General features: G+C 39.4%; 2 protein-coding genes across 47 annotated transcripts in view; one reads left to right on the top strand and one right to left on the bottom strand.

The window, feature by feature from the left end:
• The window catches only part of neb (nebulin), a 293,069-nt gene extending 285,182 nt beyond the window's left edge, over window positions 1–7,887 (top strand). For all 41 annotated transcript variants that reach the window (XM_072579807.1, XM_072579845.1, XM_072579844.1 and 38 more), the window contains 4 exons: window positions 2,650–2,742; window positions 3,169–3,315; window positions 5,899–6,005; window positions 7,018–7,887. In XM_072579807.1, the coding sequence (XP_072435908.1) occupies window positions 2,650–2,742; window positions 3,169–3,315; window positions 5,899–6,005; window positions 7,018–7,191 (521 nt within the window). In that variant the 3' untranslated portion in view covers window positions 7,192–7,887. The remainder of the gene's footprint in view (window positions 1–2,649; window positions 2,743–3,168; window positions 3,316–5,898; window positions 6,006–7,017) is intronic.
• Window positions 7,888–12,782: 4,895 nt separating this feature from the next.
• The window catches only part of rif1 (replication timing regulatory factor 1), a 94,939-nt gene continuing 92,239 nt past the window's right edge, over window positions 12,783–15,482 (bottom strand). For all 6 annotated transcript variants that reach the window (XM_072579798.1, XM_072579801.1, XM_072579803.1 and 3 more), the window contains exon 36: window positions 12,783–15,209. In XM_072579798.1, coding sequence (XP_072435899.1) covers window positions 14,995–15,209 — 215 coding nt within the window. In that variant the 3' untranslated portion in view covers window positions 12,783–14,994. The remainder of the gene's footprint in view (window positions 15,210–15,482) is intronic.

Raw genomic sequence — 15,482 nt, 5'->3', positions numbered from 1 at the left:
TGTTTCAACTGAGTAAAAGTCAGTATTAATGAGTGAGGTGAACGGAGAATTACTGGACCAGGGTAAGGCAGGTTTGTGAACACAATCCTGTTGTCTTAGAAAAGGGATTCGGGGGTTCTGCTGAAGAAAGGACAGACACTGGCTACCTTCCAAAACTCAGGTTCTCTGGCCTGTTGGGTGGACAAGACAGTTAAATATCTCAAATACTTTGGCCCTTTCCAGGAACATTAGGATTGTAATCTAATGCATCCATACTTTGTGTTTAAAACACTCACTTTCCTCCACCACTTTGTACTGTGCGTGTAGCCCAAACTGATTCCTTCACAGTCACCTAGTGGTGCATGTAGGAATTGCAGGCTGGCTCATGATTTTTAAAAAGTACTGGGTATTTGGATTTTTACAATTTTTACATTTCTCAGTCTTCAGTAATGAGAAGATTTAGAGATTGATTCAAAGTAAGAAAGGTGAACCCATGAATACTCTCTCTCCAGGGTCATAACCATCTTCTTATCAGCTAATAAGGTAACTAGTTCCATATGACAGAAGAGATGTCTGATCTCCCAGTAACCGTACAATTTGGACACATCAATTCCCAACCATGCTCTGGTCTCCAGGCACTAGAACTGTCTGGTGTAGGGATCAAACACTGCATCTTCTGACTCAGGGACAGGGATATTATGACTAAGGGAAGAGCTTGCTCCAGTATTAGCATGATGGGTCTCTTACTACTTATGATTCTGTTACAGCTCCATGCAACCAATTCAGACCCTTTATTAATGGATATTGTCAGACTTGCAGCGCTCAAATGCATTTTGCAGCAGAATATTGCAACCACTTAACAATCTGAGTATTTATTAGACAATACACATTACTGTTTTAATGTTTTAAATTGAAATATGTGGAGAATTTTACAATTCAAATTGCACAATTCAAATCCAAGACCTTAATGAAGTACCATATAATTCAATGAATTAACTTTATTTATTCAATCACTCCAAATGGTGCCTGAAAACAATGTGTTATATATTTTTATATAGCAGAAGCACACTGACTGTGGCACCAGCCAGCACAGAGTCAGTGCCCTAAACTGAAGGGACTCTAAATCTCCTGGTTATATATATTTTCTCTCCCTTACCCCTACACTACTGCCTAACTGTGGTAGTGCTTATTCTTCCCAGCACCCATGTTGTGTGTGTGCAGATGTGAGACACAGTGAAAGACACAAGGTATACAAATCTTTGTTTCCTCCTGGTGGTGGAAATTGAATAATGTGTTATATTGTAGATAAGTCCATTTATCTTTGATGTTGCACAATGTCAGGTGTAATTATAATAAATAATTAATCTTATTTCTTTCAAATATTCAGACATATTTTTCTTCCATTTATAAAAGTTCATTTAAAGTTAAGATGTTTCTATTTATCTATGCAAATTGCAAGGGAGGAAATTGTAATGTGATCTCTTTGAAAAATCAGTGTGCACCTGCAATAGATTTGTTTTACATTTCAACCAACTAACCTGCAGCTTCACTAGTTGAAAGTTGGGAGTGTCTGTAAAACCAAAACATTTAGAAAATTAAGGAAACTGGAATGTTGTTAATGAGATATGGTCATGACTCCTGTTGGCTCCTCAGGATCATTGAATCATACAGTACAGAAGAAGCCATTCAGCCCATTGGGGCTGTATCTTCTTGTATGGCTATACGCTTATTGAAATCCTAATTGTAGTTTTCACCCACACTCTTGACCAGTCTCTCTTGTATGGTAATATTGTACCCCACACCCTCACACACACGCACAGTGACTAAACCATGTCAATGGTTAGAAATAAATTTAGTCCATGATTGAGAAAAAGGGAGGTAGGGATTTGGAAACAGAGCAAATGCATACACAACAGATTGCGTGGAGGATCAACGTTGACCTGACAATCTGCTTCCCCTGTTGTGATTTCAACACCACTTATTTGCACAGGAGTCAGCCATCCATTCATTTGTTTCATGTGTATTTCTGATTTCAATCTTTTCCTTACTCTGATAAAGTTCTATGGACCCAGGTTTGAATCCTGCCTTGGCAAATGGTGGAAGCTGAATTCAATACAAGTCTGGAATTAATAAGAGTCTAATGATAACCATGAAACTGCAGTAGACTGTCAGAAAAAAAAGTCTGCTTCACTCATGTCCTTTAAGAAAGGAATCTATTGTCCTCACCTGGTCAGGCCTTCATGTGACTCCAGATCCACAGCAATGTAATTGCCTTGAGGCAGTTAAGTGTCAATTAGGGATGGGCAATAAATGCAGGCCTGGCCAGTGACATCCACATCCCATGATTTTAATTTTTTAAATTCACTTACTAAATTTTGCCAGATGTGATTCAATGAGTGGAATGAACTTCCTGAGGAAATGGTGGATATGGATACAATTACAATGTTTAAAAGATATATGGACGAGTACATGAATTGGGAAAAGTTTGGAGGGATATGGGGCAGGAGCATGGCAGGTGGGACTAGCTTAGTTTGAGATTATTGTTGGCATGGAGTGGTTGGAGTGAAGGGTCTGTTGTCCATGTTGTACAACTCTATGATTACAGTAGGAATAATGAAATAACGTAAAGTAAAAACTTATTGTCCATCTAACCCTCTAAATCTTCGACAGATCTGCGTGTGTGGCGCACCAACCCTGGCTCAGTGTTTGATTATGATCCAGCTGAAGACAACATTCAGTCCAGGAGTTTGCATATGCTAAGCAGTAAGTCCCTATTAGTTCTATTCTTTATAATCAACTACTTTGTAGGATGTGTTATGAAGCAGGACTTTGTTACTCAAAGACTGATGATTTGTTTGGAATAAAGCAACTAGCCCAGATTTACCATAAATTTGAAAGTAAATATCAGCCAGTCAAATTTGATAAAATTTCAGAAGTCTGATTATAATAGAATTGAAGAAATTGGAAATAGAAATGGGAAATAAATCTTAGATATCTAGTGGTAGTTTCCCTACCTCTGGGCCAGAAAGCTTGGCCTCACATCTCATTTGCTTCAGACACATCTGAGCAGGCCAATTTAAAAGAAAATCTAGAGAGAAACAAAATAATTTGTTTGTGTTTTAAGAGACTAAAATGTCTGTGTATCTTTTGCAGCTATTTATTCACTTACTCCAACATTCTTGTTTCCAGTTCAAGCCCAGCGTCGCAGCCGGGAGCACTCACGCTCTGCTAGCGCTCTGAGCCTGAGTGGCGGAGATGAGAAATCAGAACTTTCCGAACCTGACCAGACCATTACTTACTACAACGGAAACAACTTCTTCCAGACAACCGCCACTAGTTTGTGACCAATTTACTTGATTTTAGTACCACAGTACTTGGAAAATGTTGCAAGCCGTTTATTCCCTTGTTTAATGCTCTTCTTTTAGTTGAAACTCCTAAAACCTGGTGATGAGTTATAATGTGTTACAAACCAGAAGAAAGCTTCCCATATTAAACATACGACATAACTCATTAGATTGAAGGCTGGGAGAAGGGACAGGAGACTCAGAGGAGATGTGGGGAAAGAAAACTTTTCACTCTGAGTGGTGGAATATCTGTAATGCACTGCCTGGGAAGGTAGTGGAGGCTGAAAACGTTAAAATAAAAATTTGGTTGACTACTTCAAAATATCATAACATTCAAGGATTTGGGACAAGTGCAGGAAATTGGGATTATCGCACCTTTACTGATAGTTACATCAGTGTAGACTCAAAGGCACCTTTCTGCACTGAATGAATCTATGAAACACCTAAGAAGGAAGATTGGTCTGGTTAGATTAGTACTTCCGAAGCCTTTTTTTTAATTCTGTAACTTCAATTCATGTCTTGATAATTGACCTAATTTGAGGTACTCACCCCCATTTGGTTAAAAATCACACAGCACCAGATTATAGTCCAACAGGTTTAATTGGAAGCACACTAGCTTTCGGAGCACTGCTCCTTCATCAGATGGTTGTGGAGGATACAGTTGTAAGGCACAGAATTTATAGCAATTTATAACAATTGTGTCCTCCACAACCACCTGATGGAGTGGTCCTCCGAAAGCTAGTGCTTCCAATTAAACCTAGTGGACTATAACCTGGTGTTGTGTGATTTTTAACTTTGTAAACCCCAGTCCAACACCGGCATCTCTAAATCATGGCCCCCATTTTGGGAAGCCTTGGGCTCTTGGGTACACTTGTTTATCATTTGACAGAGAAAATTTGGCAACTTGACAGACAATCCTGTGAATGACAGTTTTCACCATATACTCCTTGATGACAGTGATAATTCGCTTCTTAACCAATGTCAAGAATGAGATTCTATCTTAGATGCTCGCAAGCTTCCAAACATCAGAGATGTTTAGGTTTCAGTGGCAAATATATTGACAGAAGTTTACAAAATTATGGGAGACATGGATAGAATGGACAGTCGGAGTCTTCTTCCCAGGGTAGAAATGTCAATTACTGGGTTAAGTTTGAAGGTGGTGTGAGAGGCAGGATTTTCACACACAGGTGGTAAGTGCCTGTAATTCACTGCCAGATAATGGTGGATGTGCTTACAGTAGCAACATTTATGAGGCATCTTTCCAGATATGAATAGGCAGGGAATGGAAGGATAAGGACCACGTACAGACAAAATATTTTTAATTTAAGGCACACGTGTCAGCGCAGTCTTGATGGACCAAAGGGCCGGTTCCTATTCTATACTGTTCTTTGTTCTAATGGAGATGAAATGCATGAAGTTTGGATGTGACCATAGAAGGTATGGTTAGTAGGTTTGCAGATGACACCAAAGTTGATGGTATAGTGGATAGCAAAGGTGGTTACCTCAGAGTACAATGGGACCTTGACCAGATGAGCCAATGAGCAAAGAAGTGGCAAATGGAATTTAATTTAGACAAACGTGAAATGTTGCATTTTGATAAGGCAAATCAAGGCACAACTATGGTATGGTCTTGGGGAGTGCTGCCAAAGAAAGGGACCTAGGAATGTAAGTGTAAGTGCATAGTCCCTTGAAAGTACAGTCGCAGGTAGACAAGGTGGTGAAGGTAGTGTTTGGCTTGTTGCCTTTATTAGTCAACTCCTATAGGAGTTGGGATATCATGCTAGGGCTGTGCAGGACATTGGTTAGGCCACTTTTAGAATACGATGTTCAGTTCTTGTCTCCCTGTTATAGGAAAGATGTGACTTGAAAGGGTTCAGAAAAGATTTACAAGAATTGGAGGGTTTGAGCTAAAGCGAGAGGCTGAATAGGCTGGGCTTGTTTTCCCTGGAGGCTGAGGGGTGACTTTAGAGGTTTATAAAATCATGAGGGGCATGGATAGGATGAATAGCCAAGGTCTTTTTACCAAAGTAGGGGAGTCCAAAAGTAGAGGGCAGAGATTTAGGTGAGAGGGCAAAGATTTAAAAAGGAAGCTGAGGGGCAACTTTTTAACACAGAGGGTGGTGTGTGAATTAATGAACTGCCAGAGGAAGTGGTGGAAGCTGGCACAATTACAACATTTTAAAGTCACCTGGATAGATAAATAAATAGGAAGGGTTTGGAGGGATAGGGGCCAAAAGCTGACAAATGGGACTAGATTAATTTAGAATATCTAGTCAGTTTGGATGAGTTAGACTGAAGCATCTGTTTCTGCGTTGTTTAACTGACAACTAAAATCTAGATTTATAGAATCAGTTAGTTCACTACACTTAGGTGTGGACTAGGCCTTTGCAATTGAAACGTTTCCAGATAACTGGAAAGGTTTGCAATTGTAAATCTCTTTTCTAAAAAGAAAATGCAGAATGGTACATCTTGAACTGCAGCTGAAATAATTATTTAAAAGCTGCCTATCAAAGAAACTATTTGTGCATTAATTAGCATTAACTTTCTAACAGATCTTTTTTCTGGTTTATTCTAGGCTACCAACACACCAAAACCACTGTCCTGCCACAGCAGAGATCATCCTCTGTTGCTACACAGCAGACCACAGTGTCATCCATTCCCTCTCATCCTTCAACAACTGGCGTAAGTGGCTGATGCATCAAACCTAAATTTATATTGCACAGCAAATAATATGGTAGTGATGAAGTAGTCTCATGCAAACTTAAGTCCTTTCAACTCTTGCAACATCCAGTCTTAGAAGTTACATGTGATTTTCTGGTCAGTCATGATGTGATTGTGCTGTTCTTACGAGAGTATGGCATACTTTCCTACATTTTTCCTAAATCAACCAAGAGATGTTTTCTATTACAAAGAGAATGGAAGCTCTGCTTGTACACACTCTTTGCTATGAAAATACATTCTAATGTTCGGCTGTGCTTTACCATAAACAACTGTGTTGAGAATAAATGCACATAAGCACATTACTGTACAAACCACCTATTATCTTAAGTGATTTATCATCATGGGATTTGCTCTTTCATGATTGAGGTGATATATCAGTCATCATTCCCAAATTACAGGAGGATTATCTTTTCTGCCAACTGTCTACAAATTTTCACATTCCTTTCAGAATTGACCAAAAGGCAGTACTATTCATTGGAAACCAAATGTGAGTTTAAAACATTTCTTAGAATCACAGTTAAATCTTGCCCCTCCTATGATATATGTCCAATCCGGAGAGGTTAATGACATAGTAAAATGAGAACTTTGACAATGCTTTTCTTTCCAGCCCAAGAATATAAAACCCAATCTTAAGAGCCGTTCTAGCGATGAACTGATCAAAAAAGATCAGTACTAGGATCATGCAATTTTCTCAAAGTCATGGAGCTCTGCACAACACCACCACCTTCAAAGTTGTTGAGCAGTGACAGATGTATTATCTCCTTGATTATGTAATATCACATACTTTGTCTCTAACTCCCACCTGAAACAATATTTCCTTAGTAGCCATGATGCCAGGATCTTATTGTCTGCTTCTGCTGTTGACTTACTATACTTCAACACATTTTCTACTATAATGAAGTTATATCAACAATTTGTGCAGCTCAGTTGCAACTACAGACCAGATTATCTGAATTCATTTATTTTTCCACAGAAAACCTACCGTGCCATATATGATTATTCAGCAGCTGATGCAGATGAAGTCTCTTTCAAAGATGGTGACGTCCTTATGAATGTGCAGTCCATTGATGAAGGATGGATGTACGGTACTGTGCAAAGGACTGGGATGACAGGCATGTTGCCAGCCAACTATGTGGATGCTATCTAAGTTACATCAATTCTTCCAGAGACTTCCCACAGTCCCCTCCTAAAACAAAAACACAAATTACAAGTAAAACCATAAAACCATCATTTGATGTTTTCAAATGGAATTTAATTTCTTACAGGACAAAAAAAAAACCTTCTCCCATTGTCCATCCAACTCTTATTAACCCATGTTACAAGACATGATAAATCCTAGGCATATACAAAGAAAAAGTGGTGCCTAAGTTGTTCACTGGTATAACTGGTACTTCTGCTGTATTGAAACTAGTAAATAGTGTTCCGATTCTTTTCGCCAACATTTAACTCTACAGACCATTTAACTTGTATTCAGAGATGTACTCCATATGTTATATCCAAACTAAACCATTTGGTCTCATCTGATGTAGGAAAATGTATTATCTAGCATAACTTGCTCATGACAAATGTGATATCAGTACAACTCTACTTAATCAACTATAATATTGTTTCTGTATCCTGACAAATGTGTAGTTAGTATGCAAATTCTTACAAGAGCTTTAAAAAAACAGGTTGCCATTGAAAGACTTGATTTTCATAACTGGAGACCCTTTTGGTGGAGGTTATTAAGGAACTTGATAGCCTCCCTACTTCACTGCTCAAGGTGAACTTGTACATGTATTGTCTGTTTTCTCAACACCAGATAACTAGCTGTGGGGTCAAATAAAGCTCAGTTTCTGCAAAATATTTCCAATTGTGGTCATTTTAAAAATGAATACATTGCAGCATTGGAATATTAGTTTTATCTGAAATTTCTAGTTTTCATTTTTCTCTGAGATCTGATACTACCAAGGGTGATGTGATGGTGCAACATTGTCACAGGATTAGTAATTTAGTAACCCAGGTAATGTTCTAGGAATCCACTCAACAGATGGAATTTGTATTCAATAAAAATTTGGAATTAGATTCATTCACTTAATGATCATGAAACCATTGTCAATTGTCATGAAAATCCATCTTGTTTACTAATGTCTTCAGTGTCTTTACTTGGTCTGCCCAACCTGGGACTCCAGACCCTCAGCAGTGTGGTTGACTCTTAACTAGCACTCAAATTGACCTGACAACCACCCAGTTGAATCAACTGTTAAAACAAAAATTAAACCACACAAATCATTTGTCAACAACTGAAGCACAGTGGCTCAATGGTTAGCACTGCTGCATCACAGCACCAGGGACCCAGGTTCAATTCCATCCTTGCACAATGTCAGCCCAAAGACATGCAGGTTAGGAGGATTGGCCATGATAAATTGCTCAGTGTCCAGGGCTGTGTAGGTTAGATAGATGGGCCATGGGAAATGCAAGATTACAGGGATAAGATAGGGCAGTGAGTCTGGGTGGGATGCTTTCTCCAAAGAGCCAGTGTGAACTTGTTGGGCTGAATGGCTTCCCCCCTCCCGTGTTGGAATTCTGATTAAATGACAATGGTAAACTTAGCTCTGTTGATTGTGCAAAGTTGGTTCTTCCCAACATCTGAGGACTATCATTGCAATCTCACTGATAAGTCAAACACCAACCTGTCTTTCATACTCTCAATTATACCTTACACACAATGTCCCAGACTATATAATCCTTATCGTGGGGTCTGGCCTATCCCAAAGGCAGAGGTGGTAGCAGAGTGGTTATACATATTACAAGGGAGTTGCACTGGGAGTTCAATATTGGACCCCAAATAGTCTTGTGGTATCAGGTAAAACATGAGACTCCCTGATGATCACATAACCCATTTCTCATTTATGGATCAATGTTCCTCCATGTTGAGCAATACTGAAAGTGGAAAGGGTGCATAATACATTCTGGTGGACATTGAAGTCATCGACCCAATGAGTGTCTCAACAACACTATTGACCGAAATGGTCAAGTCCTCAAGGATCTAGCTGTTAGACTGGGTCTGTGACAGCTCGTGAGGAAAGTAATAAGAGCAAAAAACAAACTTTACCTCATTCTTATCACTCTGCATGTACAGGTGTATCTGTCCAATAGTATTGGTAATAGTAGCCACAACATAGTCTGTATGGGGATGATAGTCGTCACATCGAGGATATCCTCTATCATTGTATCACAGCGCTAAATGGAACACACATTGAACAGAACTAGGAACTCAAGACTGGTATCCACGAGCCATTGTGGGCCATCATCAGCAATAGAATTGTACTTAACCACAATCTGCAACCTCATGGTCTAGCATTTTTCCCACTTTACCATTAAGTCACGGTACCCACCTTGGTTCAACAGAGTGTGTGCAGGAGGGCATTCCAGAAGTAGCACCTGGCATATCTAAAAATAAAGCATTAATGCAGTGAAGCTACAAAGCCGCAGGACTTGTGTACTGAATAGCAACTCTTCATCAGAGATAAGATAGTTGTGGAATTGCTCAGCTAAGTTCTACAGTCCGGCTGCACCTAGTTGCGAATGGTATTTGACAATAAAACAACACACCAGAAGAGACAGCTCCACAAATATCCCCCTTAATGATGGTGCAAGAGAGAAGACTGAAGCATTTGCAACAATCTTCAGCCTGAAGTGCCAAGCCAATAATCCACCTCTATTCCTCCAGAGATGCCAGTCTTTGGCCAATTCATTTCACTGCACATATCAGTAAATGGTTGAAGGCACTGAATAGCACAAAGGCTATGGATCCTGACAACATACCAGCAATAGCATTAAAAATGCAACATCCAGAACTTAGCACATTCATGACCAGGCTGTTCCAATACAGCTATAACATGGACAATTTACCCAAACATATGGAAAATTGTTGATATGTCTTATACACAAAAAGCAGGTCAAAACCAAAACAGTTACCACTCCATCAGTCTACTCGATCACAAATTGATGACTGTATTATTAAGTGCTATCAAGCAGCATTTGCTTAGCAATAACCTGTGCAGAGTTTAGCTTAAGCTACACCTAAGCCAACCAGCTCCTGACCTCATCACAAACACTTAGCATCAAGGTGCCCCAGCAAAACTGCAGTCAATGACCTCCAGTTGAGTGTCATACCTCGGACAAAGAAGATGATCAGGTTGTTGGAGGTCAGTTAACTAAGCTCCAGGACATCTCTGCACGAGCTCAGCACAAACTTCTTCGACAGCTTCATCAACAATCCGTCCAATATAAAGTCAGAAATGGGGACATTTGCTGATGAGTGAAGAATGTTCAACACCATTCACAATGGAGTCAGAGATGTACAGCACAGAACCTGACCCTTCGGTCTAACTCATCCATGCCAACCAGATATCCGAACCTAATCTAGTCCCATACCCCTCGAAACCTTTCCTATTCATATACCCATCCAGAGGCCTTTTAAATGTTGTACTTGTACTAGCCATCATCACTTCCTCTGGCAGCTCATTCTATACATACATCACCCTCTGTATGAAAACGTTGCTGCTTAGGTCCCTTTTAAATCTTTCCCCTCTCACCCTAAACCTATGCCTTCTAGTTCTGGACTCCTGCACCCCAGGGAAAAAAAAACTTTGTTATTTACCCTATTCATGCCCCTCATGATTTTTTGAGCTGCTATAAGGTCACCCCTCAGCCTCCGACAGTCCAGGGTAAACACCCCAGCTTATCCAGCCTCTCCCTATAGCTCAAATCTTCCAACCCTGACAACATCCTTGTAAATCTTTTCTGAACCCTTTCAAGTTTCACAACATCCTTTCGATTGGAGACGAGGATTGCACACAATATTCTGAATATGGCCTAAACAATGTCCTGTAAAGCTGCAATATGACCTCTCAACTCCTATACTCAATGCTCTGACTAATAAAGGAAAGCATGCTAAATGCCTCCTTCACTATCTTATCAACTGTGACTCCACTTTCAGGGAACTATGAACCTGCACTCCAAGATCTCTTTGTTCAGCAACACTCCCTAGGACCTTACCATTAAGTGCACAAGTCTGCTCTGATTTGCCTTTCCAAAATGCAGCCCCTCAAAGTTATCTAAATTAAACTCCATCTGCCAATCCTCAGCCCACTGGCCCATTTGATCAAGATCCCATTGTATTCGGAAGTAACCTTCTTTGCAGTTCACTGCACTTTCAATTTTGGTGTCATCTGCAAACTTAGTAACTATGCTTTCTATGTTCACTTCCAAATCCTTTATATAATGACAAAAAGCAATGGACTCAGCACTGACTCTTGAGGCACACCACTGGTCACAGGCCTCCAGTCTAAAAGGCAACCATCCATCACCATGTCTTCTACCCTCGAGCCAGTTCTGTAACCAAATAGCTAGTTCTCCCCATATTCCATGAGAGCTAACCTTGCTAACTAGTCTTACATACTAAAACAGTCCAAGTTCGAATGCAGCAACAGCTGGACAATATTCAGACTCTCTTGCTTCTGAATCTGCCTTTTCATCACCACACTTTATTGACTGACTTCTCCAGCATCCCCCAGTCTGACTCGAGATTGGGATACAGACAGACTCTAACCTTACATCTTTAATATATTGTCTGAGCCGAGATGAAACTTTTTAAAACATAAAACCTTAACTTATCTCGAGAATGTGACTTAAAAGGAGTTCTGGGATTTACAGATGAATAAACCAAACCTGTAAACCATTCTAAAAGATGAAAGACTTAACACCAATCTAGATTTATTCAATATCTCGTTTCAATTGCATTACATTGTAATCCAATGCTACAAATTCTGTTTTATGATCCTGCTCCACGACTACCTGACGAAGGAGCTGCGCTCTGAAAGCTAGTACTTCCAAATAAACCCGGTGTTGTGATTTTTAACTTTGCCCACCTGAGTCCAACACCGGCACCTCCACAACCTAATATCCAGGTAAATAACACTTATGTTGCACAAATGCAAGGTAATGACCATCTCTAATAAGACAGAACCACTGTACTTTGACATTCAGTGGCATTACTATAACTTAATCCTCCACTATCAATATCTTGGGGTTGCTGCTGACCAGAAACTAAGTTGGGCTATCCATATAAGTAGCAACTATAAAGGGCATGTCAGAGGCAAAGCAAGCAAGCAACACACTTTCCAACCACTCAAAGCCTGCCCACTATCTACAAGGAACAAGACAGGAGTGTAATGGAATATTCCCCACATCTCATGAATAATAAAATAAAAACAGGGACACCAGAAACTAGGCCCAGTAAGATCAGCTATTATCTTAATATACAGAGGTGGCTTTAGGGGTCAGAAAGCCTACTCCTGCATCTTCTATTCTAAGAATATTTGGTAATATTTTTGACAAAGTGATTGTTCTAGGAATGGATCTTCAGTTTACATTTTAGGTTAATTCAGAGCCCACACACCATGCTCACCATCTGTAAAGTATGGCTAAAGGCACTCAATACATGCTAAAAATAGTGAAGTGTGCCTTTCTTTTCTCAAACCTCAACAGATATCCTAACTCCATACCCAACTCCCTTCTTTCTATATCCTGAAATGCCATAATTCATGCTAAACCAAGCGGACAGATGAAGTTCTGCAACTCGGCTTCCCCTATCCTGCAGGCATACAAATATAGCCAGTATGATGAAGCTACCCAATACTGAAGGTTTTGATAGAAACATTAACCTTTTTAAATATTGATCTACGAGTTGCATATTTCCAGCATGCTTTGCTTTTATTAGCATTGTAAGTGCTGAAGAACGTCAATTTCCCAGAAATTCCTAATAAGATCAGACCATGCTTTTTATACAAAGATGGACACATTTTGCTTAAAAAAAAGTTAAAGGCAACTGAACTATTCAGATTACATCTGTTGCTCAAGTTACAGTGAAAACTAAAAATCATTGATTTCCATAGAAAACAAATTTAATTCCACTTGCTACACATCCACTTCATGGTGGAGTCTTCTCAACAAAATCTTAATTCATCTTACAAAATTTAAATTCCCACTGTACAAGATGGATGGAAAGGAGCTTGCATTTCACTAATGACATCAATGACTGATGTCCCATAAAATACTTCATAACCAATTCAGTTTAGCTTTTAAACAGGTAACTGTAAACTATAAAAAATGTGGCTAAAAGTTTTAAAATACTGCCACAGTACATCCACTTAGAAGATGGAGAATCCATAATAACAGTTCATCCAAAAGACACCATCATTAACAGCGCAGCAATTACCAGAATGAGCCCACATTGACACTGGAATGGTTTTTGAATTCATAACTTTCTAATACTGGAGGTAGGATAGTGATCACTAACAAACCTTGATTCTAGTTATTTATTATATTCTAGACAAGTATGGATACATTTTCCCCATATTGCTTATCATTTGTTTTCAACACAGATATTGCTGCCAATCAAATAGAATTTATTGCCAATCTCTGACTGCTTTCAAGCTAATGTTAAGCTTTATTGAACTACTGTAGCCTGTAATGAAGATATTCATACAGAGCTCTCAGGACTCATTCCCAGCTATGATGCAGGAACTGCATTATAAGTCCAAGTCAAGGCAGAGAGACACATGAAGGAGATGTTCCCACAAAAGTCTTATTTTTTAAAAATTTTGATGGTGCTTTCAGAGTAATGGCAAGTTGTGGCAGATTTGGAACTAGAAAGCTGGCAAAAATATTTTTGCACTGATATCCAGGCTCAGACGAGTGCCCTCCAATATTCAACCCATTGCAGAGATTTCGGCTTTGGCACTGGACGGTCAAATACATCGTTAATATTATTGCCATCACGTGTACCTCTGGAACTCAACTCCAAGGCTACTTTTTTCACCAAAACAAAACAAGGCTGCAATTCAAATTTGAGAAGAGGTCTTGAGCCAAGCAGTCCTAGCAAAACAAACTAAAACTGAGCAGTGAGCAAAGTAAGCCAACTAAACACAAGATTTCAATTCCTTTTATTTGTACAAGAATGAGTATCGTGGTGAGCTCAAACACAGCTTTAATAATTAAAAAAAAGTGCAGCTCTGATTCCATTTCTGTGCACTGATTTACTCTGGCATCTATAAACAAGGTCAAGTAATGGCCAGAGATACAGAATTAGCAGCAATATTTCACTGCAAATTCCATTGACAAAAAACTCCATTTGGTAAAACATTATAATTTATCACAAAATTATTTTCCTTACAGGAAATTTTATTCTTTTAAAAACTAGTTTTACCAATTTACATAGCACGAATGAGTCTCTCAAATGAAAGCTCCATGTGTGGTCCTCTTCCTGCATAGATTCTACCATCCTGTTTTTAAAAACAATCATTTTCACCGAGTGAGACCCTCTCCAGTTACCAGCACCTTATCTGCTTTTATGTAAAGAAATCCACCAAAATAAGACTAGGAGTTTTGGCTTACATTTTTGCTTTAGAAAATTAATTCTTAATCTCTGAACAAAATTCCTTTCAACCTCATTCTTTAAATATAAAACATCCCTCCCCATGTGTCCTTCATGGAAGCCACTCTCCCATGATTTTGGCATAGCTGGTGACATCCACTCTGGATCAGCCAGAAGGAATGAGTTCTCTAGAACAGGTAGTGCACATTGCTGAATTGTTACTCCCATTCTGACCAGGCCACTTATTGCTGTATTTTACCAGAACACCTCCACAAGAGGAGGACAGATGGGTTTGAGCAGCAGACAAGACTGCAATTCAAATTCTTAATCCTTTAAGGTAGAGGGAAAGGCTCAGGTTAGAGCAGCTGGATGTTAACGAAGGGGAAAATTACACCAATCTGAAAGAATGCGGCAAATTATCAAAAGGCAAGAAGAGATTAAGTCCATTGTGAAGAGAAAATAGTGCGAGGGAGTCAATGATCTCTATTCTTTTGGTTGTACTTTCCCAGTCTAAGTGACTTAGAAATATCAGTCAGCAGCTTCATGTGGAGGTGACCTCCAGCGAGACCGTAGATTTCCCATGATACAGTTCATCATGCTGCTCAGTTGTTGATGCATTGCGAAGAGTTGACTCCCGGAGTGTTCATTCAAGTTCTCAGAGAAAAACCGAGCAGAAAGGGCATTAACCTCAGAAACCAGAGCTGTAGAAGGAGTAGTGGCAGATGGCCCAGGTTCAACTAAATCTGAAAGAATACAAAAGGCCAGGTCAATACAGCTTTCATATTAAAACACACAACACATAATTAAGCTATGGGCAAAAAGTGGATAAGCTTTTAAATGACCATTATTCAGACTGGACAGTTGTCAAAGGATTGGAGTGGGAGATCTACTGGAATGGCACGAAGTTTAGAGGGACTTCAGTGAGACTGGACAAGCTGGAATTACTCTGCTTACAACAGAAGTTAAAAAGGAACTTTGATAAAGATGCTAAAATCATGAATAATTGCTGTCACTAA

Source organism: Chiloscyllium punctatum, chromosome 10 (assembly GCF_047496795.1).
Source record: "Chiloscyllium punctatum isolate Juve2018m chromosome 10, sChiPun1.3, whole genome shotgun sequence".
NCBI classification, from domain to species: Eukaryota; Metazoa; Chordata; class Chondrichthyes; order Orectolobiformes; family Hemiscylliidae; genus Chiloscyllium; species Chiloscyllium punctatum.
The sequence above is the reverse complement of the archived record's forward strand: the minus strand, read 5'-3'. Positions and strand labels throughout refer to the sequence as shown.